This window comes from Anastrepha obliqua, chromosome 4 (assembly GCF_027943255.1).
Source record: "Anastrepha obliqua isolate idAnaObli1 chromosome 4, idAnaObli1_1.0, whole genome shotgun sequence".
Classification (NCBI taxonomy): domain Eukaryota; kingdom Metazoa; phylum Arthropoda; class Insecta; order Diptera; family Tephritidae; genus Anastrepha; species Anastrepha obliqua.
The window spans coordinates 99,531,276-99,547,185 of NC_072895.1; the positions used below are offsets into that span (position 1 = coordinate 99,531,276).

At 33.8% G+C, this 15,910-nt stretch overlaps 1 protein-coding gene across 4 annotated transcripts in view; it reads left to right on the forward strand.

The window, feature by feature from the left end:
* The window catches only part of LOC129243880 (E3 ubiquitin-protein ligase goliath), a 236,105-nt gene extending 221,006 nt beyond the window's left edge, over window positions 1-15,099 (forward strand). For all 4 annotated transcript variants that reach the window (XM_054881287.1, XM_054881288.1, XM_054881289.1 and 1 more), the window contains 2 exons: window positions 13,867-14,241; window positions 14,317-15,099. In XM_054881287.1, coding sequence (XP_054737262.1) covers window positions 13,867-14,241; window positions 14,317-14,793 — 852 coding nt within the window. In that variant the 3' untranslated portion in view covers window positions 14,794-15,099. The remainder of the gene's footprint in view (window positions 1-13,866; window positions 14,242-14,316) is intronic.
* The last annotated feature ends 811 nt before the right edge of the window (window positions 15,100-15,910 follow it).

Here is a 15,910-nt window from a genome sequence, read left to right on the forward strand (position 1 = left end):
AATATAGTGAACATTAAGAAAAAGAAAAATCGTCCAAGCTGGCCAAAGCGTTATAATTTTTTTTTTAATTCAGATTAAAAGGTTTGAAATTTTGATGAAAATTTGTTAAATTTTTCCAATTTTTTTATGAAGTTTATAGTTTGGATTTATATGGGTTATGGTTAGAAAAAAATAAAAATCTTGAGGTGCTATATTTGGTTCATGGGCTATATATACTACATACTTCTTTAAAATATTTTTTTTTAAATATTGAAAAATTGCTGTGAAAGTCTGAGACATTTTTTTGTTGTCGGGACAACTAGCAAGTACAGCACGCAGACAATATTAAGGCCATTGTATTACACTCGGGTTCCCTTTTTAAGGTAGTAGTCCGGTATAACGACCAAAATTTTGACGTTTTTTCATGAATCTTTTTTAAAAAGAAAATAAAATGCAATCGTTTTAAAGTTTTTACATGTTTTTATTGGTGTTTTGAAGTATATAAAATTTTTTTTTTTTAATTAATTTTATATTAATTTGTTTAAAATTTTTGACGTCAAAGTGGAGTCCTTAAAAAAAAGATGAGTTCGTTCGGGGAAACACACAGCCTTCCAAAGTCACCTGAAATAAAAAATTCAAAGCGATTATTATTCTGTAGACTTTATTTTAGGTCCCGAACCTAAAATATACATAAAAATAAAAAAACAAAAACAAAATGGCGGACTTGTGAAAAAAGTTCTCAAAATGTAATTTTTTTTCTTCATAAATTGTTTAAATTAAATAGTTTATTATTAAAAAATTAAATGGTTAAAGGTCCAGGATCTAGATATGTGTGTCTAGTTAAATTAAATATTTAGCCAAATTGGTTGAATAGTTTTGAGTTAGTGATTCCCCGAAATTTCGAAAACATGGTTTTGAGAAAAACGCGTTTAAAGTTTCGACAACAGAAAGAGGGGACGGTCAGAGCAGCTGCTGCTGGCGTGTCACACGCTTTCATACACACTACGACGCGCTCTCTTATTTTAGCTATAACTTTAAAAATAATTAAAATTTCTGTCTGAAATTTGTATAGCATAGTTTTAAGATGTTTTTCTTCCGAAAAATGTAAAACAAAAACTCGATTTTTTGAACACCGGGCTACTACCTTCATTATCTTTAAATCTACCCGACCCCCGAAAAAAGCTAAGTACGTCTTATGGAGCCAAGGAGCCAAGGTGGTCTCTGCGCATGCTGAGCAGAGTGCATACTTTGTGGCTACCTGGTTTGTGAAAATACGACTGTCGCTGGAGGCTCTTCGGAATTATTACGGCAGTTCATTCATTATTCCAACAGTTTTCAATAAAATAAACGGAAGTGATACCTTTGGAAGAAAAAGAAATCGATCTTCTATGTAAGCCCCTTAAAATTTGTAAAATATTAGTGCTTAACGAATTTTTAATCTTTCTTTGTAATCCAATAACAATTTTGGCAGTTGCCTGCTTACTAAATCAAGTGAATACATATTTGTTTTTGTTTTTGTTTGTTTGTATATTTGAAAGCGTATGTTGTAAAAATAGGAAAAACTCCACTAAAAATCTGCAAATGTCTTCCTCAGACAGTAGTATTTAAAATTAATATACACACATACAAACATACTTATGCGAACCTACAAATAAAATATATAGTTATTTAATTGTTTAAGCATACAAAAGTACAGTTAAACATTAGTAGTAGAGCGCTAAGCGAGCAATTGAGTGTTCCGAGATACACACAAACGCTAAAGTCATAATGACTATTGACTAGTCATTTATTAAGTGAATAAAGAAATCGTATGTGAAGTAATTTAGAACAGCAAATATGTGTTACTTAAACTACAGTTAAAATAAAATTAATAAAATATTAGCGAATAAGCCAGCGAAATATGTGCAGAATAATACCTAAAATGCAGATTTGAAAACCTTCCTTCAAATGTACTATACAAAAATAGTTAACTAAATATGTGTACATACCTACATACATATGCATAAACAACTAAATACATACATACATACATACATAGAATTAAAAAAAAAAAATCGTAAAGATATTTTTTTATGATTTATTATGTACTAACTATGCCTTTCTTATGTACTGAGCATTTTTTTGTGTAGTGGAGTGAGCGATGTTCACGAGCGGTGCTTAGTAGGGTAGTAAATTAAAAAAGTAAAAATATGAAGAAAAAAAACTAAAAGAAATAAAAAATTATTGTATAATAAAGACATGCGCTTAAAATGTAATATTTTGCTTACAATCATTCAATACACTAGGCACATATGCATATCTAATATATGGAACTTAATTTATACATAAAAAAATTCTTTCACGGTGCATTTTTATTTGTATATTAATTATTTGTTTCTACACCTTGGTTGCTAAATTTCATGCATATAGCTGTTTATTTTCTGCTAAATTTTATTTGCAGCAGGAAATTTGCTAGATCACGTGTGAAGAAACATTAGAAAATGTTCCGTACTTGCATTAAGAAAAAATGTTGCTAGCAACATTCTCTTGCAACATCAGAAACGCATGGTTCTAAAACTTGGTAGATATGTACATATTGCAGATCTCATTGTTGAGCGACATATTCTCTCTTTTCAACATTATTTTATGCAACAATTTTACGTACCACTCCTGTGAGAAAGAACATGTCGCTAGCAACATTATTTTGCAACATCAGAAAAGCATGGTTCTAAAACTTGATAGATATGTACATATTGCAGATCTCATTGTTGAGCGACATAGTCTCTCTTTTCAACATTATTTTATGCAACAATTTTACGTACCACTGCTGTGAGAAAGAACATGCTGCTAGCAACATCTTCACGCACACGAGCCACCAAGGCATATCGAATAGGTGGTAGCTGGAACAAAATCAACAATTGCACGCATTTGGTGGTTGCTTTTAGTTATTTGATTGTCCAAGCAATCCGATTCTGCTTATTGTGAAAACTGAAAATAGAAATTATATTTAAATAGATTTGTTTACTATTAGCGCAAAAGTGAATAGTAGATCCCTCTTACATCTTGCGACAAAACGACAGCTCATCAACTTATTTCACCAGTTAAGGGGGGCCTCTTATCAGTGGCTTCAAAAAAAGGTGTTTTTTCTCAATTTTTTTTCGAGGCGAAAAAAGCGACACATAGGAATAATCTTTTGCATTTATTTGAAGGCATGATTGAAGAGTAATAAACAATTTTTTAACATAAATAAAAAAAACAAAATGGCGGACATATGAGGGATCTCGCACAGCTTCTTGTTGCGCGCTAGTAAAACGGCGTGAAAGATTGCGGTCGTAGTTTTCACCTGAAACACAAAAGAAAAATATTCTCTTATTCAGAAGGCTTTTCCGCATATAATAGACTACTCTTGTATAAAAATAGGAACAAACACAATTAATTATTGAAAAAAAGTGATTTTTTTTCAAAAAAAGTGTTAAATAACATTAAAAAATGAATTTTTTTTTGTATTTTATTAGTTAATTAGTTGCGCATTTAAATTATCTTTATATAGATTATCGGTTTGAAACGATAACTTTTTTTTTAAATCTTACACGCCATTTTCAAAAACATGGTTTTGAGAAAACATGTTTCAAAGTTTCCAGAAGGTAGACAGAATACTCACACGAGGCACGGTACACAGGCCTGTAACTCCGAAATCACTTTGAATTGCGCTATAAAATTTTGAGGGCGTATTCTCCTATAATATGTCTATCGATTGCAGTAAAAAAAATCAATTTTTTGAAGCCGACTGATAAGAGGCCCCCTTAAGAATATTTTTAATTTTTTATTTTCTTTTTGTGAATTTTTGTAGAAACGTTTAGCTCATTGCCTAATAAAACCGATATAAAATAAATTTTCAAATTACATCCACAATTTAAAAAAATTTCACAAAATTTTCATGCCAACTTCAAGGTTTTTAATTTTTTCTTTTCTTTCTTTGAATTTTTGTATAAACGTTTAGCTCATTGCCTAATAAAAGCTATGTATATAAAATAAATTTTCAAATTGCATACAAAAATTAGAAAAATTCCACAAAATTTTCATGCCAACTTCAAGGTTTTTATATCATTTTATATTTATTATAATTTCTAGAAAGATTTTTGGCATGCAGTTTTATAGCTCACAAAGTGTTTTATAATATACTGTTAGTTTAAAATTGCTAAAACTACCATTGATTTTTTATAATTTGTTTCCTTCATGGTGTTAGTATTTTATTGATACAAGAGGGCGCAAAATTAGTATCCAACTTTGTTTTTGAATATTTTTTTACTAAATAAAAATGTGATTTTGAGTAATGGAAATCTTTATTTTAACCATTACGCCCGCCATTTCTTGTCTGTTTATATACTTTGGCTGTCTAGTTCACAAGAGTCAAATATGATTGATTATTAAGGGGGAAAACCGGTTTAGATCGATAAAAAAATCGATTTTTTTATTGCATAAATCGTTGATTTCAGAGAAAAATTGCAACTTCAGAAATTCCCACCAACAAGACACTCGGATGGCGATCGTCTATGGACAGCACGCTCTAACGCCACTATCTCCCGCGGAAATAGCTTCAAAAAAATTTTAAAGTGTACCTAAAAATAAAAATAAAATATTTTCTAAACTTAAAAAATTTCTGATTATTCCTTCTTTGTTCAAAAAATTCTCGAAAAACACCAAAATGTTGGCCTCCTAAACCTGTTTCCCCCTTAAGAATTTCAGCAGTAACCCAATGGGGTGGCCACGATTTTCTGCATCTTTTGCTTCAGCTTAAGTGTTACAGGTTTTCCACCTTCAAATGTTTGTCTGTTTTGGAAAAATTTATAAGAAAATCAGAAAGAAGAAGTAAAAAAAAAATTAAATAAAAAGTATGTTTTTATGCTCTTCTCATTGAGGGTTTGTTTTCTCCAATATGCAAAGTAAATAAATAGGAAAAGGATAAATATATAGTTTTTTGAAATTTCGGTTCTATATCCATACAAATTTCTATACTCGTACATTACTAGACCGAGTGTGTTGAATTTAGCAAACGTCACTATTCAAATTATTGTTGTATTACGAAATTCTTACAGACTTACATACGATTTTTCGAGTCTTGTGTCTGCTTTGTCGAAAACTTTAATTTGATAATTTAAATGATAACAAAAATTTTTGTTTCAGTAAAAAAGGGTTAGGTAAGCACCAAGGCGAATCTACTAAAGGTGTTGTTGGTAAATCAGCTGATTTTTTTTTTTGTTCTTTCCCCGTGTCCATGTGGCTGTCAGCTCAGAATGAAACCTGGCGAACTCATTACTTTTTGTGTAGTTTCCAATACTTTGCTTTGACAATCAAACGTACAGAACGTTGTTGTTTGTCTAGTGCCACCACCTTTAATGATTGAAATTTGAAATTTGAAAAGGTCGAGCCAAGGAGCACCAGGAGATTTGTTGGCTCCTAAAACAAGCATGACAGGCACATTGGGTCCTCAATGATTCATATGCTGACCCTATGGGTTGTGTCCTGTAATGATACCGACCATCAACCAATGGTCTTTCATTCTAAGTCCTTAAAATGATTGCGCCTTGGGAAGCACACCTTAATTATTATTTTTCTTTTCTTTTTTCTTCTTCTTTCTTTCTTTTTTTTGTGTTTTTGTTTGTTTTTAATATTTCGCAAATTATCAAATCAAATTACCTTCAATTAAGTTTGTTTTAATTTTTTTGTTTTTACTTTTTATGGTTTTTAATTCTTGGCAATTTTTTCCTCTACAATAATTTTTAAAAATTTGTTTTATTGCTAAAAAAGGTTATGAGCCAGCATTAAACATGGTTTTATTGTGGTAACTCCATAAATAAATGAGGTTTTTTCGTATTTATTCAAGTATGAGTCTGTAACTCGCCGATTTCCGTGGTAGCGCCTGTGGATCGATTTCATGTACTTCAGGCATAGCGGAGATGGGTGACAATAGTAGAAATGTTAATGATAAAAAGTGAAGTGCGAATTTTGCTTTTTTCAATTTTGAAACATCTTTTTTCGCTAGAAAAACTGGGAATCTAGCAATTTCCTAAAATTTTTTGCTGATTTTTCTTCTTAAATAATAACATCTTAGAATGATAGTGAAATTTTCTAAATGCTTATTTCTCTTTAACTTCTTCGAAACAGTTCAGTACATAAACTATTTGATTTTTTTTTCGTTTTTAATAATTCACACTAAATTGAACTCAATCTAATAATTTTAGATTTTTACATAATGTGCCAAAAGGACAACTGCAGTTAAAGCCACATATTTCAAAATAGAAAAGTATACAGTGTTTTAATGGCTTTTATTACCTATAAAGTACACAATCCACATTTCATGTCAGTCATAATATACAATAAAATCAAAACGATCGGCTTAAAAAAAAAATTCTATAAAAAATATCTATAAAAAATGAGTATTTGACCAGACTACGCCCTTAAAAAGCGTCTTTTCACACAAATTAGTAAGCATACAAATAATATTTTTTAAGAGCCATACGATATGGAACAAGAATGAATCTTAAATGAAATTGCAAAATTAACAACAAAAAAAAAATTAAAAAAAAAAATAAAAATACATTACAAATAAAAAAAATTAAAAAAATAATAAAAAATAAAATTAAAATAAACGAACAAAAATTCTAAATACATTTACCTTACCGATGCCTGGCTTAGTTCCCTAATGTACTTATATAAATATGTATAAGCACTATAATAATATCTAACTTTAATACCACGCATACTTACATACATACATTTACAGTTTTATATGCATATGTTTGCATATTTTTCCATGTAAGATATTAATATTTTTTTTTTCATATTTAGATATTTATGTATGAATTTATATTAGGATGGCCTAAAAACAGTTTTTTTCTTGATGCTATGACCAACCATTTTAGACAACTATGATACTTGTAATATTTTTTTAATTTAATATAGGGTGGTTAAGTTTTAAGGGCCGGTGTTGATTTTGAATAAAATACATTTTTTTTAGGAAATTATTGTCATTTCTCTTTATTATGATAATATTGATATGGCTCAATTACCCGTGGAACAAAATATCGGCCAAATGGCCGCCGCGGCCTCGGCGGCACACCCCCATCCGACGGTCCACATTATCGATGATGCTGAGGCATAATTGAAGTTCTATGCCGTTAATGTGCCGAATTATCTCATCCTTTAGCTCTGGAATTGTTGCTGGCTTATCGACGTACACCTTTTCTTTCAAATAACCTCAAATAAAGAAGTCCAACGGTGTCAAATCATATGATCTTGGCGGCCAATTGACATCGCCGCGACGTGAGATTATTCGGCCATCAAATTTTGCGCGCAAAAGAGCCATTGTTTCGTTAGCTGTGTGACAAGTGGCTCCGTCCTGTTGAAACCACATATCGTCCACATCCATATCTTCCAATTCGGGCCATAAAAAGTTCGTTATCATCTCACGATAGCGAACACTTTTCACAGTAATGGCCTGACCAGCCTCATTTTTGACCAAACCGTCACTCTTTGTGGATGCATTGGTTTTTCGCCAATCACTCTTGGATTATCATTCGCCCAAATGCGGCGAGGCAAGTCTGCTTATTGACGAATCCACTGAGGTGAAAATGTGCCTCATCACTGAAGATGATTTTCTTCTCGAAGTGCGCGATATGCATTTGGATTTGAACGCCCGTTTTCATAATAAACCTGAATAACTTTAACGCGTTGCGTGATTGTGTGTCTTTCCATGGTGCAAATTGAGTTTGTCTGAAATTGAAAAATGTGAAATGAAATGCAGAAAAAAACTTGACGTTTAGGTGTGGTTCACATTCAATATCGGCCCTTGAAATGTAACCACCTTTTAGTTAACCATCGAGAATTCTCCCAGCATTGTATGTTTCGTAGATTACCCAGACTTGGGCACACACGCAGATAGTGAAAGACCCGTTACCTTAGATTCTTCTTGACTGCAACTTAGTAATGTTTTTCTTTTACTTTTCAACTATTTTTTATAGCTGTCCAAAAGCCCCCAAAAATTGTACACAATTTTACAAATTAAAGAAAAAGAAACATTTGCATAGCTTGTTTTTTTATTTTTGGCCTAAGAAACTTTTAATAAGAAGCTAACATATTCTCTTTAAATTGTTTAAATATTTTGTGGTTGATATTTAATAAATTTTTTTGATATTACATAGAAAATTTTAGGCTTTTTAAGGTCGCTAAAGAAATAGATGAAGTTTTAGTTTTTTTTTGTTTTAAATAAAGCATTGGGGATCACTTTTTGGACATTGATTGAATTGATGGGAAATTACAATAGTAGTTTAAATAATATCCATTTTCCATGGGAATTGAATGGTAATTTAGGCCTTCAAAAATCGGCGGCAAGGGTAAATATCAAATAAAACAAGAAATAAGAAAAAGATAGGTGTCTCATTTTTTTTACCATAGCACAAATTTTGGGGATATTATCAAGAAAAAGAAACAAATTTTTGCCACACCCTAATGTAGATATATGCCTGAGTTACCTATGCAAGTCAACCAACCGATTTCATTAGTCATTTAATTTGAAAATATTGTATTAATCGTAGCTCAAAGCACATACACGCATACATACATAAAGTATCATAGAAACATTTGTAACGAATTGCGTTAATTTCAATTTTGTACATAAATACTTATAAACACTAAAGTACATACCCGCAATATATGTATGTATGTATATTCCTTACAAATACACTAAGTACGCTAATTAAAAGTTACGAAAAAATATGAATTAAAAGAGAAAACTATTACATTTATGGAATACATGAAAATATAAGCGAAAAATTACTAAATAATGCTGACATTTTTTATTTCTCATCAACGCAAGAAAAGAAAAGCTTCTCATCCCCCATCAAAGCGCACACCCCAAATAGGTGGAAGAGTTCGGTGAAACACCCAAAAAGAGGGCAAGCGCCAAGGTGTCACAAAATATGTAAATCGCACTATCGGAATTTTTATTATTATTTTTTTTTCTGCAAGTGGCGCCGGACGTCAATCGTATTTGACACTTGTGAACTTAAGGGGGGAGCTTCATGCAGAAGCCAGCCTCAAAATCGGTCATTTTTTAAACATATTTTTAAAGATGATAAAGTAATTACTATATACTATTTTGAAGCTTTAACACAACTTTATTTAATCTTTCGAGAGTACAAAAAAAAATGTTTTCCCAAAATGGCGGCTCAGGATCATTTCTTGTCGGCTGCCTACGGCGCGAGGTCCCAAACTGCTCTATTTATTACTCTTAATTCATCGATCTGAAACAATAAAATGAAGTTGGTTTTTTTTTTAGAACATTTTAACGGAAAGGATGCACCTATAAAATAAAAAAGCAAGTATAAAATTAATTATAAAATAAGCCTTTGAAAAAAAAGTCAGAATTTAGGGCTATTTTATTGATATTTTTAACCCCCAAAAAGTAATTTATGAACGCGAAATATCTGAAATTTTAGGTTTATCCTTTCGATGGTAATGTATAGAAAGGCCTCACCAAACTTCAAACAAATCGGTCGAAAACTTTTTGAGTTACAACACGAGTATTTGTAAAAAAAGTCGTTTCGAGATAATTGAGTTTAAAGTTTGAGCGCGCGGACCGCTCTCTACCTAGTTAATGGTCTGTAGAAGCTATAATATTGAGAATTTCGGCATGCAAATTTCACAGTACATTCTTAAGATACTCAGCCCTATCATAGAATTCGTCGTAGACTGTTTTTCGTAGAAACTAAGAAATTGTAGTCATACAATTCGAATAGCTCCGAACGTACATTCGAAATTCGTAGATTAGCATTCACCGAATACACTCGTAACGTCAAATCTTAGAGTTTCGTACAATTTTTCTACGACGATGTTAGACTAACGGACAAAAATTAGAACAAGTAATAAAAAGAGTATTTAAAAGGAAACAAATAAAAAAGCTGTAAATGTGAGTCCCATATTATATACAGTAGGTTCTGTTTTTATGCGGCTTTTTTTTATGCGGTTTTGAAATAGTGCGGTTTTTTTTTTAATTACAAAATGCATGTCGACCTATCGGGAATTGTACATATAAACAAGATTCTAAACCAGCTAAGCAAAAACTCATCACAGATTCATGCGGTCTATGGAACGTATCTATAGTTATAATATGGGACTAGTGCCCTTTTTTATGCGATTTTCTTATATTATTTCAGATTTATGCGGTTTTAGCATTTGAAACGTATCTATAGTTTTACTATAGAACTAGTAGCTTTTTTTATGCTGTATTTTTTTATGCTGTTTCTTGCGGAACGTATCTACCGCATAAAAACAGAACCTACTGTATATATAATTGGCGCGTACACCACAAATGGAGGGACCTACAGTTTTAAGCCGACTCCGAACGGCAGATATTTTTTATGAGGAGCTTTTTCATGGCAGAAATACACTCGGAGGTTTGCCATTGCCTGCCGAGGGGTGACCGCTATTAGAAAAATGTTTTTCTTAATTTTGGTGTTTCACCGAGATTCGAACCGACGTTCTTTCTGTCAATTCCGAATGGTAGTCACGCACCAACCATTCGGCTACGGCGGCCCCATATTAACTAAACTATAAATAAAAAGAAATTTTTGAAGTATATGTACAATAAACAATACGGTAGCAGTAGGCCACTTTGTTGGCGCTAATAAAGGAGAAATCAATCATGGCATTGATCCTGTAGTGGCTCTTCTGGTTGTAGTAGATATAATTTTCCTTTGGTGGGGGAAATAATTTGTATGTGCGTTCCGTCTACACACAAAATGATGCCAGGAAATCCATATTTTTGATAGAATACCATCTTGCTTTGCCGTTTTTCATTGGCTCTCATGCCGAGATTTACCCACTGAGGACACAATCGTGTTTGTAGTGACACCAATACGTCGTTTAGTACATAGCTAAATGTCGAATGCCCCATTGGCACGTTGAAATCTTTGCCAACTCCGTGTTGATAGCCTCCCTCCGCAAGAAACCGTGCCACAGAGGATAGTCGGAGTTATGGACGATGACCTTGCTGAGCTTGCGCTGTCTTTAATGAAACTCAAAACGTATGTAAATGTAGCTTTATTTAACCGGTAATTTGGGATAAACCTATTTTAAACCGAATTTAAGTAAACTTTTTAGTAAAAAAACTTTAAACTTTAAGTAAACTCCTTACCAAAAAGGCAAGCACTTACAATGGTTCGTCCATATCGAGAGGGTTGCTGGCATCTCTTAATATTTTTCGCTCAATTTTGAGACTCCGTTTAGTTCTCTCTTCCTCCATTAACACAACCGCACATGCCATTTTAATATGAAAATTCAGCTAACTTGATTATTTGCCAAATTGTCTTCTGAACATTGAAGTGAACTGTTGTCGAAATATTAAAATTTGACATTTGAGTTTGGCGGCACTTTTTTCGTGTTCACATGGAACCCACGATTCAAATTTTTTCGTATTCGTAGTAGACATTCGCATACGTAGGTTTTCTACGATGGATTCTATGATAGGGCCGACTATATTTTCAGATTATCGAAACAAAAAAAATCGTTTGTTTGAGGCTTCTACATGAGGCTCCCCCCTTAACAGCTGCAGCGTGCAAAAAGTCAAAGGTCAAAATAAAGATTTCCATCACTCAAAATCATTTATTTAGTAAAAAAGTTATTCAAAAACAAAATTGTATGATTAATTCTGCGCCACCTTGCATATATGTATGTCTTCTATTACCCATTTTCGTGCTTCGCTAGATTGCTTGAAAATGCTCGATGCTGTTTAAGTGAATATCTGCGTTTGGATAAATAAAGTTGAATATTATTAAAGTAAAAAAAAGATCATCTTATCGCGAGTCCACATTCAAGCACTCATTTCTTAATACACATAAACATTTAGCTTTCTTTTGACAGAAATAATTCAAGATCTAAGAACAAAATTATGAGTGTGAACCGCTACAAACAAGAACTGCTCTGAATTCAAGGCGAATTGAATTTCATAGGGGGCGCCTTCCAAAACAATTGCTTTATTTTTCGCGATTTTGTGAAGTCTGACGTCAGCCCCCTTTCCAATACAAAACAAACAAAAGGAGAAGAAATAACATATTTGTAAAAATCTTGTGAACGGATTGGTAATATTGTGGGATTTAAGGGATTACATACGTCCAGCAGCGCCAAAAATGCGCTAAAAGAAAAACTGTTTTTAGAAGGATTACCAATAAAAATAAATATAAAAAAAATTTATAAATTGTTTATTAGTACTTAAACTTTATAAAAAATGTATTTTAATTTTTCTTTACGAAAAGAAGTACATAAAAAATCACGTGACCCAAAGTACAATGAAAAAAAGTTGCTCCACGATCATTTCTCCTTGAAATGTTGACTGATCTGTAAAGAGTAAAAAGAAAAAACTTGTGGTTATAGCCTGTCGAGCCGGATTTTTGAATTTCGAAAAATTTTGTAATTTACGGCATTTTAAATACTGTTTTTACGCTTTACATCATAAGTGACACACTTTAATTATGTTCATAAATTTTTTTGAATAAAAATATCAAAAATCCAGCTGGACAGATTATAGAGAAAACACTTTCGAATATTAAAAAAAACCGCATCGAAAAATATTAAAAACTTCAGACCGTGCCGGAAAAAGTAGTTTCGAGAAAAACGAGTTTAAACTTTTAGCCACAAATGAAGGACAGCTACCGGTGCGCATCAAACTCTCGTCGGACAGTTACATTTTCTACCATAACTTCGTATCCATGGGCAATTTTTACAATCGACTTCCACAGAAATACGCCTAAAGCTATAAAGAATAATAATCTCCAAAAAAATTCGATTTTTTGAAAACTCTGAACGTATGTAACCCCTTAAACTAAACAAATTAATGAAAAAGCAAACTCAAAAATATATAATATAAAACCTCCAAATGCGGCTTTTTTGCGTTTTTACGCGGAAGACACCTGCTCTTCCTCTTCACAAACAAGTAATTCCCCTTGCTTTTGTTTGTTTATTCATGGGCTCTTACGACAAGGCGAATTCGGAAGGCGCAATCTTGTATTCTATCATTCTTGGCTTGAATTCACATCACATCAGTATTTGAAAGCATCGGAATTTGTATAGCGCGTCTTTATTGCTAGAATTTAACATTCATTCTGTTAGTAAAATTCGATGGTTTCGGTAGTTTTCACTTCATGTGCAATCAAATACGAGAAGTTGTTTAAAATATGGGTAGAAGGACAATGTAAACTACTTTGGCGGAAAGAAAATTAATATTTAATTTGCGAAATGAAGTAAAAGCATTAAAAGAGATAATAAATTTCTCAAATGAAGCATTTCAGCCACCCCCAGCATTTTGCAGAAGAATTCGTTAAACTTAAGACAGCGATCAGGAAGGCCTGAAGAACAACTGAAGTCTCATCCTAAGATCGTAATTATTAGAAAAATCAAGCGAGATGGGGGCGCACTTCTGCCTCAGAAATTAATAGGAATCACGCTGAGATTTGTAGAATAAACCTTAGTGATGAAACTGTGCGAAGAACACGTAGAGCTGCTGGTTATAGTGGGTAAATTCCACGCATTAAATCGCTTCTCTTCTTTTTCTCAATTGGCACGATAACCGCTTACGCGATTCTAGCTGAATTTAACAAAGCGCGCCAGTCGTTTCTTTCTCGTGCTAACCGGCGCCAGTTGAACATACCAAGTGAAGCCAAGTCCTTCTCCACCTGATATTTCCAACGCAGAGGAGGCCGCCCTCTTCCTCTGCTACCACCAGCTGGTACCGCATCGTATATACATACATACATAAACATGCATAACATTATCACTTTCCCATAACGGGCCCTACATAGCGATAGCGTCACATAAGCACACCAACATTATCACGTATTTTCTTTTTTCCTTCAGTTCCTCGGCAGCGAAGAAAGCATTTTGGAGTATGAACCCGATCGTCCATCGGCTGAAGCTATCGCCGCTAGAGCTGCTGCTAATGGAAATGTCAGCTCAACAGGCACCGCCGCTGGCCAACGTGTTGGCGCACTTGACGATCTCATGCGCAGTCGTGACTTTGTCATTGATTTTCCGCGCATTTTTGTGCTAGACTCTGGCAGCGTCACAGGCACACACGAATCGCTATTCCCTTCACGTATACCCGAGCGTTCGCAATCCTCTATGTCGCTGGCGCATGCCAAGGACTGGATGTCCGCCATGACCAACAAACTGGACGAACAGCATGGGTTGCGTCGTCTGCGTCGAGGCGTGGCGCGCGACGGCATGGATGAGGTGCGTTTGTGTCTATGCCTGTAGATGTATGTGCGTAATTATATCAAATTAAATTTAACTTTCATTTTTTTCCAGAATTTGTTATCAGTTTGCGCAGAAGCGGTGAAGAAACGTCGTTCACGTTCCGCCGATGGTCGTTATTCGAGTAGCTATCAAGCGCGCCACCAAATGATGCAGCTGCAAAGTGCACTGGAGTGCGGGTATGGTGAGGAGGAAGCATTGGACGCAGGTGTATCCGGTAGCGGCGGAAATAGTTTGCGCCCCCAATCTACTATAGTGGACTTAACTGATGCTGTTTATGCGCAATCGCGTCTGCGCCAACAGCAAGACACCAACGTAGAGCTACCTCATCATCATGACAGTGTTATGTTGCAAGCGCGTCGCCGTTCGATAAGGCGCTGCAGCGAAGCGGACATACAATTGCATGAGTTGCCCTATCGGTCACCGGTGAGCAGTCAAAGTGGTAGCCTTGCGGGCAGCCGTGAGACGTCGCCTCCACCCGATGTGGCAATCACGATTCAAATTAACGGTGAAGGCATCAACTTGGAGTAGGAGTTATAGACTGGACCAAACGCTGTAAAGAGATACTAATAGTACGAGCTCTTTAAAATATAGATTCCATAAATTATGCCGAATAAAATAAATATCACAGTAGGTGGTGCACCTATATTGCAACCTGCAACTTCTTCCTATCTACACAAAAATATGATGATTGATGATGGTTTGGATGTTCACAAAAATTGCAAATGGAACTGATGATTGTGAATAATAAATGAAGCGAAAGAAGGGAATTACAAATCGTTTATTTGTCTTGATCAAAATCTAAAAAATAAATATTCTTTAAATATGTATCTCTAAGCATTACTCTGGAAGAGTACCAAAAGCCTTTTTATAGCAATTTATAATTTATGTATGAATATTCTGAAAGGATCGCGGACCTACTTATAGCGAGCATCAAACCATTACGCATCAAATAATTCATTTAAGGGAGGAAGTAAGTAATTCTGAATAAGGAGGATATGAAACGAGTTGGAACCCTATTTCCATTAATATTGCGACTACAACTGCTGAGGCGTGAGCTGGTGCGTTGTCATGATGGAGAAGGAAAATCACTCGACTCCCTCGTTTCAAACGAATGCCAAACACAAGGAAATACCTATACCGATCTGGCTGAAACTTGGTTTGTATTATTTCAAGAGATTTTACTAACAAAACATAGCTTCGATATGTGGCAGTAGTTTTTATCTCTGACTTTGCGCGAACTGTTCCAATGACATTCGTATAAAGGAATTCCGAAACACACAGGCCTCCAGCCTTTTTTAAGCAGATCTGTGGAAGGAGTTAATTTCATAAAAATTAAAAAGAAAAAATATAGTACCATCTGCATCAAATTGTGTGCTGTAAATCATATCTTATGGGAACAGCGCAAAAATAACGTTAAGGGGTTATATACAGTTAGAAGGCCGAAAAAAGCGAATTATTCAGAATTTTTTCTAAGAAAAATGTTAAATTTATTGATCTAAAAATTTGGACTCATATTATGTTACGAGGGGTGCCTTTTATATGTCGGGATTAGAGAACTAAAACAAATATTAACCATCGAAAATCACTTTATAGTTTTTCAAAATATTCTCCATGAAGATCTATACACTTTTGCATGCGTTTGAAC